Source organism: Schistocerca piceifrons, chromosome 5 (genome assembly GCF_021461385.2).
Source record: "Schistocerca piceifrons isolate TAMUIC-IGC-003096 chromosome 5, iqSchPice1.1, whole genome shotgun sequence".
Lineage (NCBI taxonomy): Eukaryota > Metazoa > Arthropoda > Insecta > Orthoptera > Acrididae > Schistocerca > Schistocerca piceifrons.
The window spans coordinates 257875234-257893383 of NC_060142.1; the positions used below are offsets into that span (position 1 = coordinate 257875234).

The 18150-nt window shown below is 40.1% G+C and overlaps 1 protein-coding gene across 1 annotated transcript in view; it reads left to right on the top strand.

Moving 5' to 3' along the window:
• LOC124798432 overlaps window positions 1-17336 on the top strand; it is a 292118-nt gene extending 274782 nt beyond the window's left edge. Inside the window, exons 15-16 of the mRNA XM_047261841.1 lie at window positions 11443-12275; window positions 15946-17336. Of these exons, the coding sequence (XP_047117797.1) occupies window positions 11443-12275; window positions 15946-16964 (1852 nt within the window). The 3' untranslated portion in view covers window positions 16965-17336. The remainder of the gene's footprint in view (window positions 1-11442; window positions 12276-15945) is intronic.
• The last annotated feature ends 814 nt before the right edge of the window (window positions 17337-18150 follow it).

Below are 18150 nucleotides of genomic sequence, written 5' to 3' on the forward strand. Positions count from 1 at the left end.
GAAACGTGCAGCGGAAGTGCGACATCTTGCTTTCTCCTCTCAAAATCGCGAAAGCTACAATACTGTTTTCTCCATGCGCGAACTCCAACATGCACTCTCTTCTTCTCGCTCCTCCGCCCCAGGACCGGATGGTATCCATGTCCAAATGTTGCTGCATTTATCAACCCATAGCCTGCGTTGCCTCCTTCGCCTTTATAATCGAATTTGGACCGACAGTACCTTTCCCAGGCGATGGCGGGAAGCTATTGTCGTTCCCGTTCCGAAACCTGGAAAGGACAAACATCTCCCCTCTAGCTATCGCCCCATTTCTCTCACGAGTAGTGTCTGTAAGGTTTTGGAGCGTATGGTGAATTACCGTTTAGCTTGGTGGCTGGAATCCCGCAGTCTTTTAACACCAGCCCAATGCGGATTCCGACAACATCGTTCTGCCGTTGACCATCTTGTTGCTCTCTCCACTTATATCATGAACAATTTCCTCCGGAAACGCCAAACGGTAGCAATATTTTTTGATCTGGAGAGAGCATACGATACCTGTTGGAGGACAGGCATCCTCCGCACACTGTTCTCTTGGGGCTTTCGAGGCCGGCTGCCCCTTTTTCTTCGCGAATTTATGGCAGAGCGCACATTTAGGGTGCGGGTGAACACTACTCTATCCCGTACTTTCTCCCAAGAAAACGGGGTACCCCAGGGCTCCGTGCTGAGTGTTGTACTGTTTGCCATCGCCATTAATCCAATTATGGATTGTCTCCTTCCTGATGTCTCGGGCTCCCTCTTTGTGGACGATTTTGTGATCTACTACAGCTCTCAACGGACCAGCCTTCTTGAAAGACGTCTTCAAGGATGTCTCGATCGCCTCCACTCGTGGAGCATCGAAACCGGCTTCCGTTTCTCACCCAGTAAGACCGTTTGTGTTAATTTTTGGCGACGTAAGGAGTTTCTTCCGCCCTCCTTACATCTAGGTCCTGTCAACCTTCCGTTTTCCGACGTCGCTAAATTCTTGGGTCTTATGTTTGACAGAAAACTGTGCTGGTCCTCCCACGTTTCCTATCTTTCGGCTCGCTGTCTGCGTTCCCTTAACACCCTCCGTGTCCTGAATGGCACCTCTTGGGGAGCGGACCGAGTGGTCCTTCTCCGCCTCTATCGCGCCTTCGTGCGCTCGAAATTGGATTATGGAAGCATAGTCTATTCCTCTGCTCGGCCGTCTATTCTTCAGCGTCTCGACTCTATCCACCACCGTGGATTACGTTTAGTGTCTGGAGCTTTTTACACCAGCCCTGTGGAAAGCCTTTATGCTGAGACTGCTGAACCTCCGCTATCCAATCGGCGGGCAGTCCTTCTGAGTCGTTATGCTACCCATTTGTCTTCCATGCCTGCTAATCCAGCCCATGACCTTTTTTTCGACGCCTCCCTTGATGTCGGGTATGCAGGCCGCTCCTCCTCCCTACTACCCCCGGGAGTCCGCTTCCGTCAACTGCTCCATTCTCTCTCCTTCCGCTTTCCTAAAACCTTCTTGACAACTTGGGGTACAGCTCCGCCTTGGCTCCGTCCCCGGATCGACTTGCTCAGAGACTTATGTCAATTTCCCAAGGATGGTACCCCTACACTTGTTTACCGTCGGGCATTTGCTGCTCTATGTGCACAAATGACGGAAGCCACATTTATTTACACCGATGGCTCGAAAACATCGTTAGGTGTAGGGAGTGCCTATATTGTTGGCGACACCCCAAATCACTTTCGGCTTCCCGACCAGTGTTCGGTTTATACTGCGGAGCTTTACGCTATTCTCCAGGCTGTCCACTACATCCGCCGCCATCAGCGGATACAGTACGTAATCTGCTCAGATTCTCTCAGCTCTCTCCTAAGTCTCCAAGCTCTTTACCCTGTGCACCCTCTGGTCCACCGGATTCAGGACTGTCTGCGCTTGCTCCACCTGGGGGGCGTCTCAGTGGCGTTCCTCTGGCTCCCAGGACACGCTGGTATCTGTGGAAATGAGGCGGCCGATATAGCGGCCAAGGCTGCAGTTTCTCTTCCTCGGCCAGCTATTCAGTCTCTTCCGTTTACCGATCTACGGAGCGGTTTATGTCGCCAAGTTGCTCATTTATGGCATGCGCATTGGTCAACACTTCCCCATAATAAATTGCGGGAAGTGAAAGCCCTTCCTTGCGCATGGACCTCTTCCTCCCGATCGCGTCGTCGGGAGGAGGTAATTTTAGCCAGACTCCGGATAGGGCACTGTCTTTTTAGTCATCGACATCTTTTAAGCGGTGATCCTCCCCCACTCTGTCCCCACTGCTCTCAGCCGTGGACGGTCAGACACCTTTTAATTGAATGCCCCTATTTTAATCCGTTACGCTCCCGTCTACAGCTATCGCCTGATCTATCGTCGATTTTAGCAGATGACACGCGCTCAGTTGACCGCGTTCTACAGTTTATTAGTAACAGTGAAATGACGTCAGTCATTTGAAGCTTTTTTTTGGGGGGACAACCAACCCCTTTCTATAGTGGATTTTTAAGCATTCCTTCTGCCTTTAGTTTCTCAAATTTTATGACTTTGTTCCCATTGCTGCTGATTTTAAATTTCGTTTTTTTCCTGTTTTCTACGTCACGGGCTGGGCGCTAATGACCATAGAAGTTTTGCGCCCTAAAACCACAAAAAAAAAAAAAAAATCAATCTTTCCACGCATGCTATCATCTCCAATACTAGACAGTTCTACAACATCTTTACAATGATCATCAGAATTGTTGACAAGTACACCAGTACAAGTATCATCACTTAAGTGCTTAACAGGGATAGATTCTTCCTCCATTAATTTACCTAATCCAAACTCATTAAGATTACTATCAGAACCAACATTTTCTTTGAAAACTTCTCCACCAGACTGATTATATGGACTTGAGATAGTTTCCTTCTCTAACGGAACCTCTTCAACATTCTTACAGATTCGATTACTTCTATCTTCAACACTTTCATTCATACTTTTTCTGAAGTTACTGTCAAACTGTAATTTGCTAATCTGATGTCTTCTTCTTACATTAGTTCTGTCATTTCCACTCCAATGTCTTCGATTACTCTGTCTTGTGTACCTATTTTCGATGTCTCTAGGCTGGTGGTGTTTAGCCTGATTTTGGTACTTATTTCTCGCCCCAAGCTAACAGGCTCCTAATGAGGCGCTCGTCAATTTAAAATGCCTCGTCTTGGTTGGTGATTATCTAATTGTCTATTACTATTCTCCCAAGGTCTCTCCCTGTTATGTCCTCTGTTTCCATTCCCATTCCTATGGTTGATCCATCTATTATCACTCTATTGTAACCACTATTATTCTGATTTTCACTATCACTCCTGCCTTGATTTCCACTTTGATTCCACCCATCAGACGCCCGATTGCCATTATTTAACCTCTCATTTCTCTCAAAGGCTCTATCCAACTTATTTGCATATCTCAAGGACTGATCTACAGAGTCGTCTGGTCCATAAATCAACTCCCACTGTACTCTTTTTTGGTAATGTCCTTTTTAAGGCATCTATTTGTATTAATTCGTCAAAAGGTTTGTCTAAGTGCACTAATTTCCTCAATTGGTTTTCACAGAAACACTTGAAGCCACCATCACTTTCCCTATACATCCGACCATTCAAGAACTCATTTTTAATCCTAGTGTGCTCAGATTCTGACCAAAACTTATTTAAGAACTTTGTTTGAAGTTCAATATTATGACATGGTAGAATTAACATTCTGATTGGCCCGTGAGATTGTTTCTCTATCCAAATATCGCTTAACAAATTTAATTTTAACATCTATCATGTCATTACTAAAATTATCCTGACAGTGCTGTAAATAATCAACAGGATGCAATTTCCCATCCCCTGGAAAGCATTTTAAAGGTATGCCACCCCATATACAATTAATATTTCTAACAAAATTTCTTTGCAGTGGCTACCACACTGGACTCACATTCAGGAGGACAACGGTTCAATTCCACGTCCAGCCATCCTGATTTAGGTTTTCTGTGATTTCCCTAAATCGCTCCAGGCAAATGCCGGGATGGTTCCTTTGAAAGGGCACAGCCGACTTCCTTCCCCATCCTTCCCTAATCCGATGAGACCGATGACCTCACTTTGTGGTCTCCTCCGTCAAATAACTCAACCCAACAAAATTTCTTTGAGCTACACCCTCTTGTAATTCTACAACTTTCTTACTTAACTACAACATTATTTTTACACAAATCTATTTTTTCATCACACTTCAGTTCTACATTACTTATTTGATTGGGAATGTCTGTAAATGTTATATCTGAGTTCTTTTTGTAAGCTTCTACTTTTTCTTCTAAAACTCTGCTAGTCTGAACAACCTCTATTTTAAGTTTAGAATTTTCTGCTTCTACATGTTTATCTAGTTTCTCGAATCTCTCAACATTTTTGGACAACTCTTCTGTCAAATTATTTTCTAATATATCTACCCTTTCTTCGACTGCTCCCATAAGAGTATTGAGTTCACCCTCCCCTGTCTCAACAGTAATTTTTAGTGCTGCCAAACCTTCCTGAATTTCCCTTATCTGATTAGTATTTTCAGTAACCCTATTCTTTAATTCTGCCATTTGTCCACTTAATTGCTGACTTTACTGTTGACTTTGCTGACCAATATCCTGCCTAATCTGTCCCATCTGTTTCTTCACTTCTTTCATATGCTCATTAATTACATTAACAAATTATCTCCTCCTACTCTTCCCTGGGTAATTGGAGTACTTGTGGCGACGTTTTCACTGGAACCCTCTCCACCAAAACTTTGATCTACACTCGGATTACTGCTGGATGATAGTTCACGGATACTTTATTGTATGTCCGTAGTGTTTTCTGCAAATTCACAGCCTACCCACTTCTCTTCATTCATTTTCGTGTTCTCGTTGTTATTCATCGTACACAAATGTCACACAACACTATTTAAAATCAGAAAATTAAAGAGAACAGTTACTCATCTGAATTCCAGCGGTGCAGTCTGAGAATTTGGTCCGTTATCAAGTAATGATATCCAAAACAGATGATATTGCGACCTTCCCGCAGCAGGTAATGATTTTTTCCCCCTAAACGGTCACCACAAACAATTCTGTGGGCAAAAGTTGTCGTTTAGATTTTGCACTCACGTTTTTACATAACCTGAAACACTCACTCATTAAACACAGTTCCAATTTCAGACATCAGTCTCAGCTCTACTCCACCACATGTAACGATCTTTAAACTTTACTACTTAACTTGCGTTGGCCTGTGGTTCATCGATGTTGTGGATGCTGCGAATAATGAGAACATCACGAAAATTTCAAGCTTGACAAATTATTTATTGACATCAGCTGATCGACAGAACTGACATAAGTGCAAAACAATAGACGAAACTGAGCTAAACCAAACTGAACTGCACTGACTCCTGAAGTAAACAAAACTTGACTGACTGCCCGCACAGCTTCACTGTGTCGCTTTAAATACAATTTTAACAATTGCTATCATTGTTAATTTATTACAAAATGTAACTTACAATTAAAAACAATTTCATCTTAACTAACTGCTGTTACATTTGTACAGGTTATAATATATAATGTCAGATGACATAATATTTTTACCAACATCTTGGTTTTATGTGTGAAAATTAATTCACAATCTGATTTCAACAATTATGTTGATTTTACTTTAGTTTTGTAATGAGTGACTGTATGAATTTTATTGCTAACATTTGTTCGAAGTATACAAATCGTGCTTCACCAGATTACATAAAATAAATACACGTGTTTTCTCAAATACTGGAATTTCATAAATTTGGGTGGAGTAACTAACAAGAGGTAAATATCTGCATAATTTACAAGCATCATTAATTACAATGAATTACATAAGAATGAATAACGAATGAAATTACACAACCTGATGATTGTTATTTTCATTTGAATAGTAATGAGGTTTTTGTGTTAGCAAATTTACAAATTTCAATTATGGTAATTAGAGATATTAGTTATTTATGCTAACATTTCCACAGCCTCTATTTTGTTACTAAACGTATATTAATTCAATTTCACGATTTAATATTTAATTTGGCATATGTACATATTTTTGTTGATCACAACAATCTATTAACAGTCACGATAATGTACGTCATTCCAGTATGTTCTGTATGTATTTATAAAGAATAATAGGTTTTTGGGCAAACTGAACTGAATGATACCTATAAAAATACACACAAAAGGCCTTAGGAATCACTAAATCGTACGATAAATAAACGGATGCATATAAAAAAGGTGGTATCGGACAGGTCATTATCTTGGGTGAGGCTGTTGCATAATAGGCCCTGGGCCTTGATCCAATTCATACCTGACCGTTACTTAATGGCTACATCTACTCAGGACCGTCAACTGTATTCAGCCCAAAGGTGTCTTCACTTTGTAAATAACAAGATAGCATAATCATCCCAGCCCTTAAACCAGGCGAAAACCCAATGTCTCTCGACATACCAACTGATTAGCCTCATCAACATGCTCTGCAAACTGCTCGAAAGGATTATTGCTTGCAGATTATGCTGGGTTCTCGAATTGTGGGGCCTTTTGTCCCCCTATCAGTGGAGTTTCCAAGATGGATGACCCAAAACCCATTATCTGGTTAATTTGGAAACTGCAATCCTACAATCTGTTTCTTAACACCTACACCTCATCACAGTTTTTTTTTACTATTATAAGGCACATGACACTGCTTGGCGTCATCACATTTTACTTATCCTCCATGAACAGGACTTTCAAGGTACCCTACCCCTTTTGATTTGTCGATTTTTCTCCCTCTGGTTGTCCCTGGTGAAAGTCTGCACTTCCCCCAGCTCTTCACAGGTCCAAGAGAACAGCTTCCCACAAGGCTCTGTTCAGAGCGTCATGCTCTTCCTCATTACTATCAATGGGCTAGTGACCTATGTGGGACCACGAGTCACCCCCTGCATTTTATCTCGACGACTTTTGCATTTGGTACAACTTCCACTCAGTAGCATCAGCTAAACACCAGATCCAAGGCACCATCTGAAGGCCTCTGCTTGGACACTTTCCCATGGTTTCCAGTTCTCCCCTGAAGAATGTGGGAAAGCATTTTTGACTGTACCTAGTGGTCCATCCTGACCCAGAACTCTGTTTGGGTACCCAGCACTTGGATGTTGTTGCACTGTCCCATGTTTGACTTGGTTGCCTCCTGTTTGTCAACTAGACAAGCTACATGCTGAATCTCAGCACTCCCTGCTTCATTGCGCACACCTCTTAGGGTGCAGATCATGCTACTCTTTTCCATATTTACTGAGCCCTGGTCTTGTCTCAGTTGGACTACATTTGTGAGGTTGATGTCTTAGTGGCACTGCAAGCTTTGAAATTGTTAGACCTAGTCCATCATTGTGGCATGCAAGTGGCCACTGATGCCTTCCACACTAGTCCCATAGACAGTCTCCTCATTAGGCAGAAATCTTCCCTCTTCAGTTCCTGTGGTACCAACTCTTTCAAACCTGTGCAGTTGGCATTCGACAATTCCCTGATCATCCAACAGGTCCCATTCTTTCTGCATACGAGATGTATCTACCTCCTGGTACCTTGGGATTATCAGTTGGAATATGCCCTGCAGTCCCCTGCAAGGACCTCCATCTTTCCCTAGAAGGGAAAGGGGGGGGGGGGGGGGGTCGTCGCATGCAGAGCTCCAACGAACACCCACCTGCTGCCTTCCCTGTCACTCTCATCTTGTTTTTATTATTTACAGTCATTATAATGTCCATTGTGTTTTTAGCCTTCTCACTTTTACTGTTCTGAATCTCCAGACTAGAAGGCATCCTTTGCTCTGTAACTGTCTTGGCCCTTAATTGGGTTGGTGGGGTCAGATGCAGTGTGAGGTTTTTCTTATTATGGATGAGCCCTGGAAGACCCTCGTCAGCTGTGACCTATCTACCTGGCTCAATCCATATACTTCTCCATGAATTACACCTTAACTCCGGTATCAGTATTGATCTTAGTGTGTCTAATTAATGGCTCTCACCTACACTGATCATCTGAACTTGTTCCTGAGGGATGTCACTAACTCCAGAGGCCCTATCCCTCAATTAAGGGACTCATGACCTAGCTGTTTAGACCCTCAACCTCCAGCCAACCTACCAATATTATAGGAGTAGCTGTGTCAATTGAAATCAAAATAATGGTCTCAGTTCGATAACAAAAGTTTTCTCATCACAGCCAACCTAGTCACTCTTCGCCGTTTAGTGTGTCTGCATGCTATAAACAGAACTATATTGATAACTAAAAATACTAAGGAGTAAATGTCGTCAGTATATTATCACAATCACAGGGAAAAGTTAATGCAGAAACCACATGGCTTCAATAATTTCAACATACTAGCGCACAGTATTGGTAGCTAAGTTTGGTAGCGACCCAAAACAAGTGCATGTCAGTCCAAAGTCACAGAACACCAGATTTCTATCAGAACAGTTATTTCCATCAACCACCACATCCAGAAATGTCTTAGAGTAAATGATTAATAGATACTGTTTGGTTGGATGCAATTTGGGACAAAGCACTTGCTCTACAAATTGTTCCAACTTATGGTGCCTGATACCAATGCATATCAAGAAAATATGATTACCTGAAAACCAAAGCATTGCCAGTATCACATCATTTGAAAGCCGAAACACAGTCCAGCTTTATAAATTGTGTAGCATTAGGTAACAAAGAATGTTTTGGAGGGAGAGTTCACATTTGTATAGTTTGGAAAAATCTGTTGTTAGAAAAACAGCCATTGAAGACAATCACATTATGTTGAGTTATGGGTCGTGCTAGTGACCAGTTTGGTTGGTGATTGTCATTCATCTGGGTTAGATTGTTCACAGTTGTATGACATAGATGTTGTGAACTCGTTAGTGAAGTTGGTAAATGATCTGCCTGTTTTCACAAGTAGTCCAGCCTCTAATATTAAGGTAAATGATGCCAGTGACATGGCTGGAATTGGTGGTAGATGGGTGTATAGGACAGGTTTTTCAATAGGTCATCCAGTAGGATATAACCCATGAAGCTGAAGTGATAGAGACAAACAAGGATTTTGCATAGATTTGTGGGCAGTGCCTTCTTGCATAGTGCAGTTATTTGCTCAGTGCAATTTAGATATTCATCTATTATTACTCGTAGACTCTTTGCTTATGAAAAGAAGTTGATATTTGTCCCATTTAGAGTAAAGATCGAATTCCTAATATTTCGGACTTATGAGCCTAGAGTGACAGCCAGCACGCCATGAGTTTTGGATAGATTGAGCCTTAACCCTATATCCTGCACCCATCTTGATGGTGCTCACAGGTCTGTACTGAGATTCTTGATAGCTGTCTCCAGGTTTCTGGTTTTGCAGTTAGATACAACTGGAGGTCGTCGATGTACATGTGGTATTTGCACCAGGACAAAACTGATGACACATCATTTACATACAATGAAGAGAGTATAGAACATAGTAATGAACCCAGGGTGACTCCTGATAATATCTGCCTCCATTGTGACTTTATGGTTCTGGATATAACGCATTGCTGGCAAGGTGTCATGTATGAGAGAAACCATTGCAATGCACTTGGCGAGGGACTTTGGCAAGTAAAATGTCATAGTCAAGGGTGTCAAAGTATTTCCTGAAGTCTAGGAAGCACATGATAGTTATCTCTTGTGCATGCATGGCAATCTTCAGTCCATTTGTTACCTTTAGTAGTAAGGCAGATGTTTCACTGGGATGTTTACGGAAACATGATTGGTATTCATCTAGTCGATTGTCTGGCATTAGTTAGTTTGTTAGCTGGTCATGTGCTATATATTCTAAGGCCTTGGAAAGTGCAGGAAGAATGCAAATAGGTCAGTAATGAAAGGGCACTGTGGCAACATCCTTTGTAGGTATGTCGCAATTAGTCCCTGTTTCCAGGCCTCGGGGAAAACGTGGTTAAGGAGGGGTTGAAGATATCTGTTATAGTAGGCAGTTGCTGATCAGTAATAAGTTTCATCATTTGGGCTGTGATGCCATAATGTCAAGTAGGTGCTGATGTAATATGTGTGATGACTTTTTTAATGGTATTTATGCCCATAAAGTGATCAATGCCTTTTTTTCCCTTTGTTGTTCAGTTGTAGTTGTAAGTAATGTGAAGTACTAGTGCAGTTAATCGGCTGGGCAATGGGATCAGTTGCAGCTTTTACTTTGCCTATACTTAGACCATGCAGGTTTTTCCATAGGATAGCTGGTCTATTTCTGTTATCGGTTAATTCCAGAGTTTTGCATTTCTCACAGCTTGACTGACTCTGTTCTGCTTCCGCTTGTCAGTAGTATGGTTTTCAGGCATAGGGCAAAGCTTGTATGCCCAATGTGCGATGCCTCTGGGAATCATGAGCTGTTTTAGTTCTTCAGTTAGCCAAGGTCCAGGTTTCCTTCTTACATGTTTGATCTTTAAGGGGCATATTTATGATATAGTTGAGTAAGTTTGCCAGTAAACCTATGAAGTTATTCGTTTATGTCCAATAATGGAATAGATGATGACCCCAAACTATTTCTTGCACCTCAGTTGCAAGTTCGGACAAATTAATGCCTTTGAAGTCTTGCTGTGTAGTCAGTTATGGTTTCTTTCTGGGACATTCTAGCAAGCACATCATGAAAAGTCTGGTCCCATCCCCCAAAACAACCCAACCCCAACATCATGGGGGAAATAAAGCAAGCTGAAGCAGTGACACACATGAAGAAGAGAACATCTGCTTAAATTTCACACTGGTTTGACTAATGTGTAGAAAATTTGTTAGTGTCACCAGCTATAATTATATGCTTCTATGTCGATTTGAGACTTGAAAGAGCAGTTTCGAAGCAGGCAAACCTGCCTGCTTTAGAAAGTTCGTAAAGGACACATATCGGGCACTTTCTGGTAAGAGATTTGATCTCTGCGAACATCTGTTCCACTTGTTTGTCTTCATTATTGTTGGATGTGTGTAGCACAGTAAGTAGGTACCTGGTCTAAAATTACATTCATAAAAATAAGACTAATAAAAAATTGGCATTTAGGAAATCAGTAGCTCAGACAGAATTTATGTACCAGGTTGCAGGAAAGAGTCAGTGTGTATGGAGGGTACTTGAGCTCCTGTGGTAACCATCAAGAAAGTAAAATACACAAATATGCAGGAAGATTTCTGGATTTAATGTAGTGAATTTATCAATGTAGAAGGCAAAATATAAAACACAGGAGGCTGACGGTGATCTAGGAGGGTGGGAGGTTGTTGCATAACACACAAATGGGGCTACCACTGTAATGTACCATAGACAAAGATGCAGGCATGATGCAAGGTTATATTTACAAATTTAATCTCTTTCAGTTTGGTTAAATGAACAAATTTTGATATTGTTTGCTATACAAACACACAATTTTACTTTCATTTGCTTTTTACTTACTTTTGCAGGTCGGCATATATCTTGACAGTGATGGCAGAAATTGATATCATGAGAGGTTCTTTTGCTAATGCAAACGTGAAGTTGTCAGCCTTGCACTCATTTTATATATCTGAATTGTGGTTGCAGCATTCATGTAATACACAACCAGTAAAGGATTCTCCTACTTACATGCATAAACTATGTGAAGAAATGACTAACATGTCAATAACCACATCAGATAATGTACAGAAAATAATAGATTTTCAGCTTGATACTCAAACACGAAGAGAGATAGTACTAGCCACCTCAGTAACAAGAACAAGTGGAAAAGAACTTTCATCACCAGTATGTCAACATCATCATGAAAAACGCCTATCAATGCACCCACCTTCATCATACTGTCAGTGTTACTCTTGTAATAATCTTCTCAGTCATGGTGTTCTGCTGCACTACATCATGGTAATGGCATTGTTCAACCATTTTTCTGGTAATTCAAAGACAACCCTAGAGTTTTTTGAAGATGGTTTATCAGTGTGCAATGCATTGTATAAAATCCAAAAACATGGTGTACAAGAAATGAACCAAATTATGTTGTACATACTACAAGGCATGGAAAAAAACAGCACACTGCCAAGCTCTCTTGTAGAAAAAATTAAGACATTTGTTCATTGTTATGCAAAGTTTTTGTCGCAGAATAAGAAACATGAGGAGGCTAAAGCTTTGTATCAGGCAATGGCATGTTTTGAGCAACGTGCTAATGATAAGTCGTACTGCATGCCAACTTTCTTGGAGCATCAATTCGCACTGAAGCTTCTTTCCCTTGGAGACAATCCACTGCTGGACACATCCGTGTATAAATCCCGTAAGTATTTATATATATATAAAAAGAGGTTGTAATTATATCTTTGTGATTCTTCTAATCAGTTAACAGTTATTATGTTGAAAGTGTTATAGTTGATCATATATTAAGCCACAGTTCACTTTTAACATAACAATTACCAATTTCAGTATTGGACCAGTCACAGATTTTTGAGCAATTACAGTGTACACATAGACGTCAGCCATTGTTGGCTGCTTCAACATTTAAAGCGTACCAACTCTAGTTGCTTATAAGAAGGCTGATGTCACACTTGGGTCCAACAGTGCTTCAAACAGCAAGGTGTTGACACATGTGAAATAAAGACCAAAGCTCAGAAGTTCATGTGATATGTATAAGATGAGTCAGTGATGTCACATTGGCACCGAATTTTATCCCAATTCTGCCCAGTGCCACAATGGACGTGTCACACAATCTGGAAGTTGTTACAAACCCTGTTACCCACATTTCACCCCTTCTTTTGACTACTTTGCGATGGAAGTCAGAACCATGGTGCCCAGCTTTGAAATTGTGTGGTTTTATTATGAGTGGCTGAGAAAAACATTACAGACAGTCCAACACTCAGAACCAACAGGAAAAGGCCACAGGGCAGGTACAAAGGGCATCAGTGAAACCACCGCTTTTCCTGGGGCATTGATTCCCACACCTTTCGCAGTTGAAAGTAACAGTTCGCAGTGCGATGAGCAACATGTATGTTCTACACAGCCTTTAACACTGCTGACACCCTTGGGCATTTCAGCCCTTCCTGAAGGAAATTGTGGGGCTGCATGACTTTCAAATGTGATCATACCCATTTGGAGCACAGCATTACCACAATTTTTGCTCTTATGTACAGGTTGGAACCACTATGGACCATTCAAAACTATCTGACAAAATTTGTATATGATCTGAAGTAGCTAAGGGTGTTACCCATCCATTTTACTGAGAATTTTAAAAATATACCTGCACAAACAGAACCTGTGATGAAGGCCTAGGCACTTACAGACCTGTAGTAACACTATACAGTAAAATTCTTTGTTACACTGTCAGTTCTTACCAGTCAAAGTTACAGCAGTTTAACTCAAGACTAAGACAATGAAAAATTCCCAGAATTCTAAACAAATTTCGGGTTTTCTCCCAGATAATAAAATTTCCAGTTGTCCTGGAGTGTATACACCCTGTATATAGCAAAGAAAACCTGCAGAAGCACAAATAACAACAAAAGTCTGTACATAGCCATGAGAAATGTCAAAGGCAGATTATTAACATCCTACTTACAAGGCCAAAAAAGGAAAACACAAAAATCATATGTATACAGGGTACACGATTTAACATGCAAACAACTCAAGCAGCGCAATACATGTACCAGAATACCCTGTAGCAATACAGAATATACCCATAATATCAGTGTCATTCTTGTCAGAGCGACATCAGGTAATGCAAGAGCAGTAGGGCATTGACAAAAGAGTAGTGTAGCCTGCCTGCAGGCACCTGCTATTCTTGTCACAGGTTCTGTTTGAAAAGATACTTTTTTAAGGTGCTCTGGAAAGGCTGATAGGTGCCACTGCCACCAAGAGTTTTGCAGAACTGAGGGGTCTTAGAAGGCCGCCCCGCTGTTTATTTCATGCCTATGTCAGTGTCACAACCCCCTCACCCTGTAGTCATGCACCACAGGAGAACGCGAACTAGGAGGGATGAAAAATCATAAGCACCCTTTGCTGCTTTGAATCACATTCAGGATTTGTCAAATGGTGTTGAACGGTGTCTTGTGGTTCCAACCTGTAAACAAGAGCAAAAATTGTAGTTGCACTGTGCTCCAAATGGGTCAGATTATGTGTAATGGGGCTGTAGCCCCACAATGTCCTTAAAGAAGGGATGAAATATCTGAGACTGTAAGATCATCACACTGGGAACTTGGTTTTTGACCATGAAGTGTGTGGGAATCAACACCCCACAGAAAGTGGTGGCTTCATTGAGGTCCTTTATGCCGTCCTCTGAGGGCTTTTTGTATCAATTCTGAGGGGTGGTGTATCACTCGTAAGAAAACTGCATGATTTCAACACAGTGTACTCAACCTCCATCCCAGAGACATTGGAAAAGGTGTGAAATTTGGGTAAGAGGAGCTGTCATGTTGGGCAAAATGTTTGAAATTCGGTGCCAATGTGAGATCATTAACACACCTTACATGAACTTCTGAGCTGTGGCCTTTCTTCGCGTGACTAAAACCTTGCTGTTTGAAGCATCGTCGAGCCCAAGTGTGACATCTTAGGGCGCCACACTTTTGCACCATTGCAGGGGAAGGTTGTATGCAACTTGAAGTCTTAATTTCAAATTTAAGCATTGCAATACGTGGCAATTACGGGGTTTCGAAAAAGTGATCCTGTAATTCTGTTGTCCAGTGTATTTTAATTTTTTTGTTTCACAATTTTTAAAATTGTTGGCAGTTGCTGCCAGAAGTTGTATTTGATTTTTATAACAGTTGTCAATAGTGTACTCTGTTTTCTTATGTTAATATGAAGTTTTGGTATTAGTTTGGTAAATTATTGTTAGTTGCCCACTTTTTGATAACATTACCCCATTAATCTACATATCTGTTGTCGTATGAAAAACCATGTGTGGGATATAGCTGAAAATACTTCTTCCTGTTACACTGCAATCCACTAATGGCTACTGTTTTGCATGTATACGTGACCACATATAGGATGTACCAAACTTACACAGATGGTGGAGGAGCACAAAAATAATATTTTAAGACAGAAAACAGTGCTCACAAATGAATATCTCGGATCAACCAAGAGAAACATTGGTAGGGCATGTTTTTGTAAACTTATTATGTTTCATAACAAACAATTGCATGTCATATCAACATTGGTGGCACTACCCTGAAAAACAATTGACAATGATCTCTGATATGTCCACAGTGGAATTAAGTACTGTTCTCAGTGGATGACTGGTTGTCAGAAATGGAGCATCAGTTACAATACGAATTTGCACTTATGCATGTAACGTATGGTGCAACAGAATGTAGTTCTCAAGAAGTCAAACAAATACAGAAATATGTTTCACAATAGGCATTTTCATAATCCAAAGAAATTTATTACTGCAAACAGAAACCGAATTTTTTAGGCCATAGATAGCTGACCAAGAATATTTTTTCACAGTAGAGTTTGAGCTGATGGTGTTGGTTATGTAGGAGAGTGAGTCAGCAGTAACACCCGTCAACTTCTCCTCTAAATACGCTTTTTGCAGTATGGAAAGAATGGTAGAGCAGAAATGACACCCCCATCATAAACATCATGTACAAGCAATGAGGGCTAATGAATTTGACTCAATAATTCAGTGCGGATAATGAATCGTTTTGTAATTATCTTGAAGCTGAAAGTCATCAGTCTCAACAGCTGCTGTGAGTTCAATTTGTTGCTAAGTATAAGGTTTTTTTTTTTTTTTCAGTTAAAAAATTTAATATGAAGTTTCAACCATTGGTTTCTGGTCTCAAAGTGCTCAGTTTTAAACTCTCTATAATTTATATCATTTTGATCTGGAAGGTTTGAGATACTCGGTATACTTCATGAGAAACTTTTGTGAAGCTGTGAATAGACTTATATTGTTTTCTCAGTTAGAAAGTCTTGACTACCAAAATCATTTCCAATATCTGAAGTAATGAATTGTGTTTCAGGTGTGGTAGACGTAATAACTGACATGTCATCAACAAAAACGCCAGATAGAGCACCAGCAGTCACTCAGCTTACCCCTGTGATGCGGTACACATCAAAGGAAGTCGACTCAGAATTTCGCAGTAACATGCATCGTTTGCGCAGTGGTCAACACAAAATTCTGTTTGATATGGATGAGGAAGCCGATAGCCAGTGCAGTGTAAATGTGAGAGAAGAAAAATGGCAAAAGAAAGTCCAGGAATATAGTGATATTTTAAACATAAAGAAAAGTGAAGTAGTTGTTACAAAATGTGGAGGGAGTCAAAATGTTTTGTCAGATGTAGACAGAAATGCATCAAGTGCAATTATAGATGATACAGTTACTCCATGTAGAAGACAGAAGGTTAAGTCCAGGCAGCTTTCATCTCAGTCTTCTGATGAAATGGATAATTATGTGTCTCAGTTGATATGTTTGTCACCCTTAAAGGGAAATTTGAATAAGAATATTTGTGATGATAGGGACCATAAAAGTAACATACCATCTAATTTAAGTAACCAAAAACTGAGGCATGTAAAATCTAGTAAGGTGTCAAAAGTAAGAAATATTGAGTCAGTAACCACTGCAAGCAAAAGTGATGCTCTTGAGCTAATTACATCAACTACAACAAAATCAACAGTATTTAAGTCCCCTCAGTATGTACCACACAAGCAGAAACCAAAATCAACGTCAAAAACTCTACTTGGCGTAGGAGAGCACTCAGTTCTTGCACCTAGAAGAACTAGGCAAAGAAAATTTTCCAGTCACTCTTCTGATGAAAATGAAAGCCAAATACCTAAATTTCTTCTTAATTCACCACTAAAAGACAGTGGTAATGCAGAGCATGGTGTTAAAAATATCAAAAAAGTTGCCAAAAGAACTACAGCATGCCATAAGAGTACTGGGATTAAAATCTTCTCTGAATGTTCAGATATAAGTTCTGACTGTACAGAAGGTAAAGTTATGCAAAATAAATGTAAAAGCAAACGTAAAGCACAATTGTAATTGCTTTTTATAATGTTACTAACCAGCACCAATGAAAAGGAAGGTTCTCAATGGACAGTTGCATTAATTAGCTGCTGGGTAAAACTGGCCTGTAAATACATCAGTTCTACTGCGTACAAATACCCATTTTACATGAACTAGAGTAAGTACTAATGATTATTTCTGTATTATCACAGTTAAGTAGTGATGAAGATTTGACTGTATATTACTGTTCCAATAAATATTTGTATTTATAATGAATGTTTTTGCAGTATTTGTTTGTGTCTGACATTATTATTATTATTATTATTATTTCTTTACTTTCTCAGACGTTAAGTCTGGTTAAAAATGGGAAGTGACGCGGACCTTGATCAAGCGTCACTTCCTTTTAACTGTACGGTATATGTTATATTGCATTTAGGAACTTTCGGGTAATTGAACATGTATCAATAATTACGGATTTCTGTAATTGTATATATAAGTTTGGATGTAGCTGTATTGTATTGATGTACTGGTGGATATTGTGTGGTATGACTCCTGTAGTTGATAGTATAATTGGTATAATGTCAACTTTATCCTGATGCCACATGTCCTTGACTTCCTCAGCCAGTTGGATGTATTTTTCAATTTTTTCTCCTGTTTTCTTTTGTATATTTGTTGTATTGGGTATGGATATTTCGATTAGTGTGTTAATTTCTTCTTCTTATTGGTGAGTATGATGTCAGGTTTGTTATATGGTGTTGTTTTATCTGTTATAATGGTTCTGTTCCAGTATAATTTGTATTCATCATTCTCCAGTACATTTTGTGGTGCATACTTGTATGTGGGAACGTGTTGTTTTATAAGTTTATGTTGTAAGGCAAGCTGTTGATGTATTATTTTTGCTACATTGTCATGTCTTCTGGGGTATTCTGTATTTGCTAGTATTGTACATCCACTTGTGATGTGATCTACTGTTTCTATTTGTTGTTTGCAAAGTCTGCATTTATCTGTTGTGGTATTGGGATCTTTAATAATATGCTTGCTGTAATATCTGGTGTTTATTGTTTGATCCTGTATTGCAATCATGAATCCTTCCGTCTCACTGTATATATTGCCTTTTCTTAGCCATGTGTTGGATGCGTCTTGATCGATGTGTGGCTGTGTTAGATGATACGGGTGCTTGCCATGTAGTGTTTTCTTTTTCCAATTTACTTTCTTCGTATCT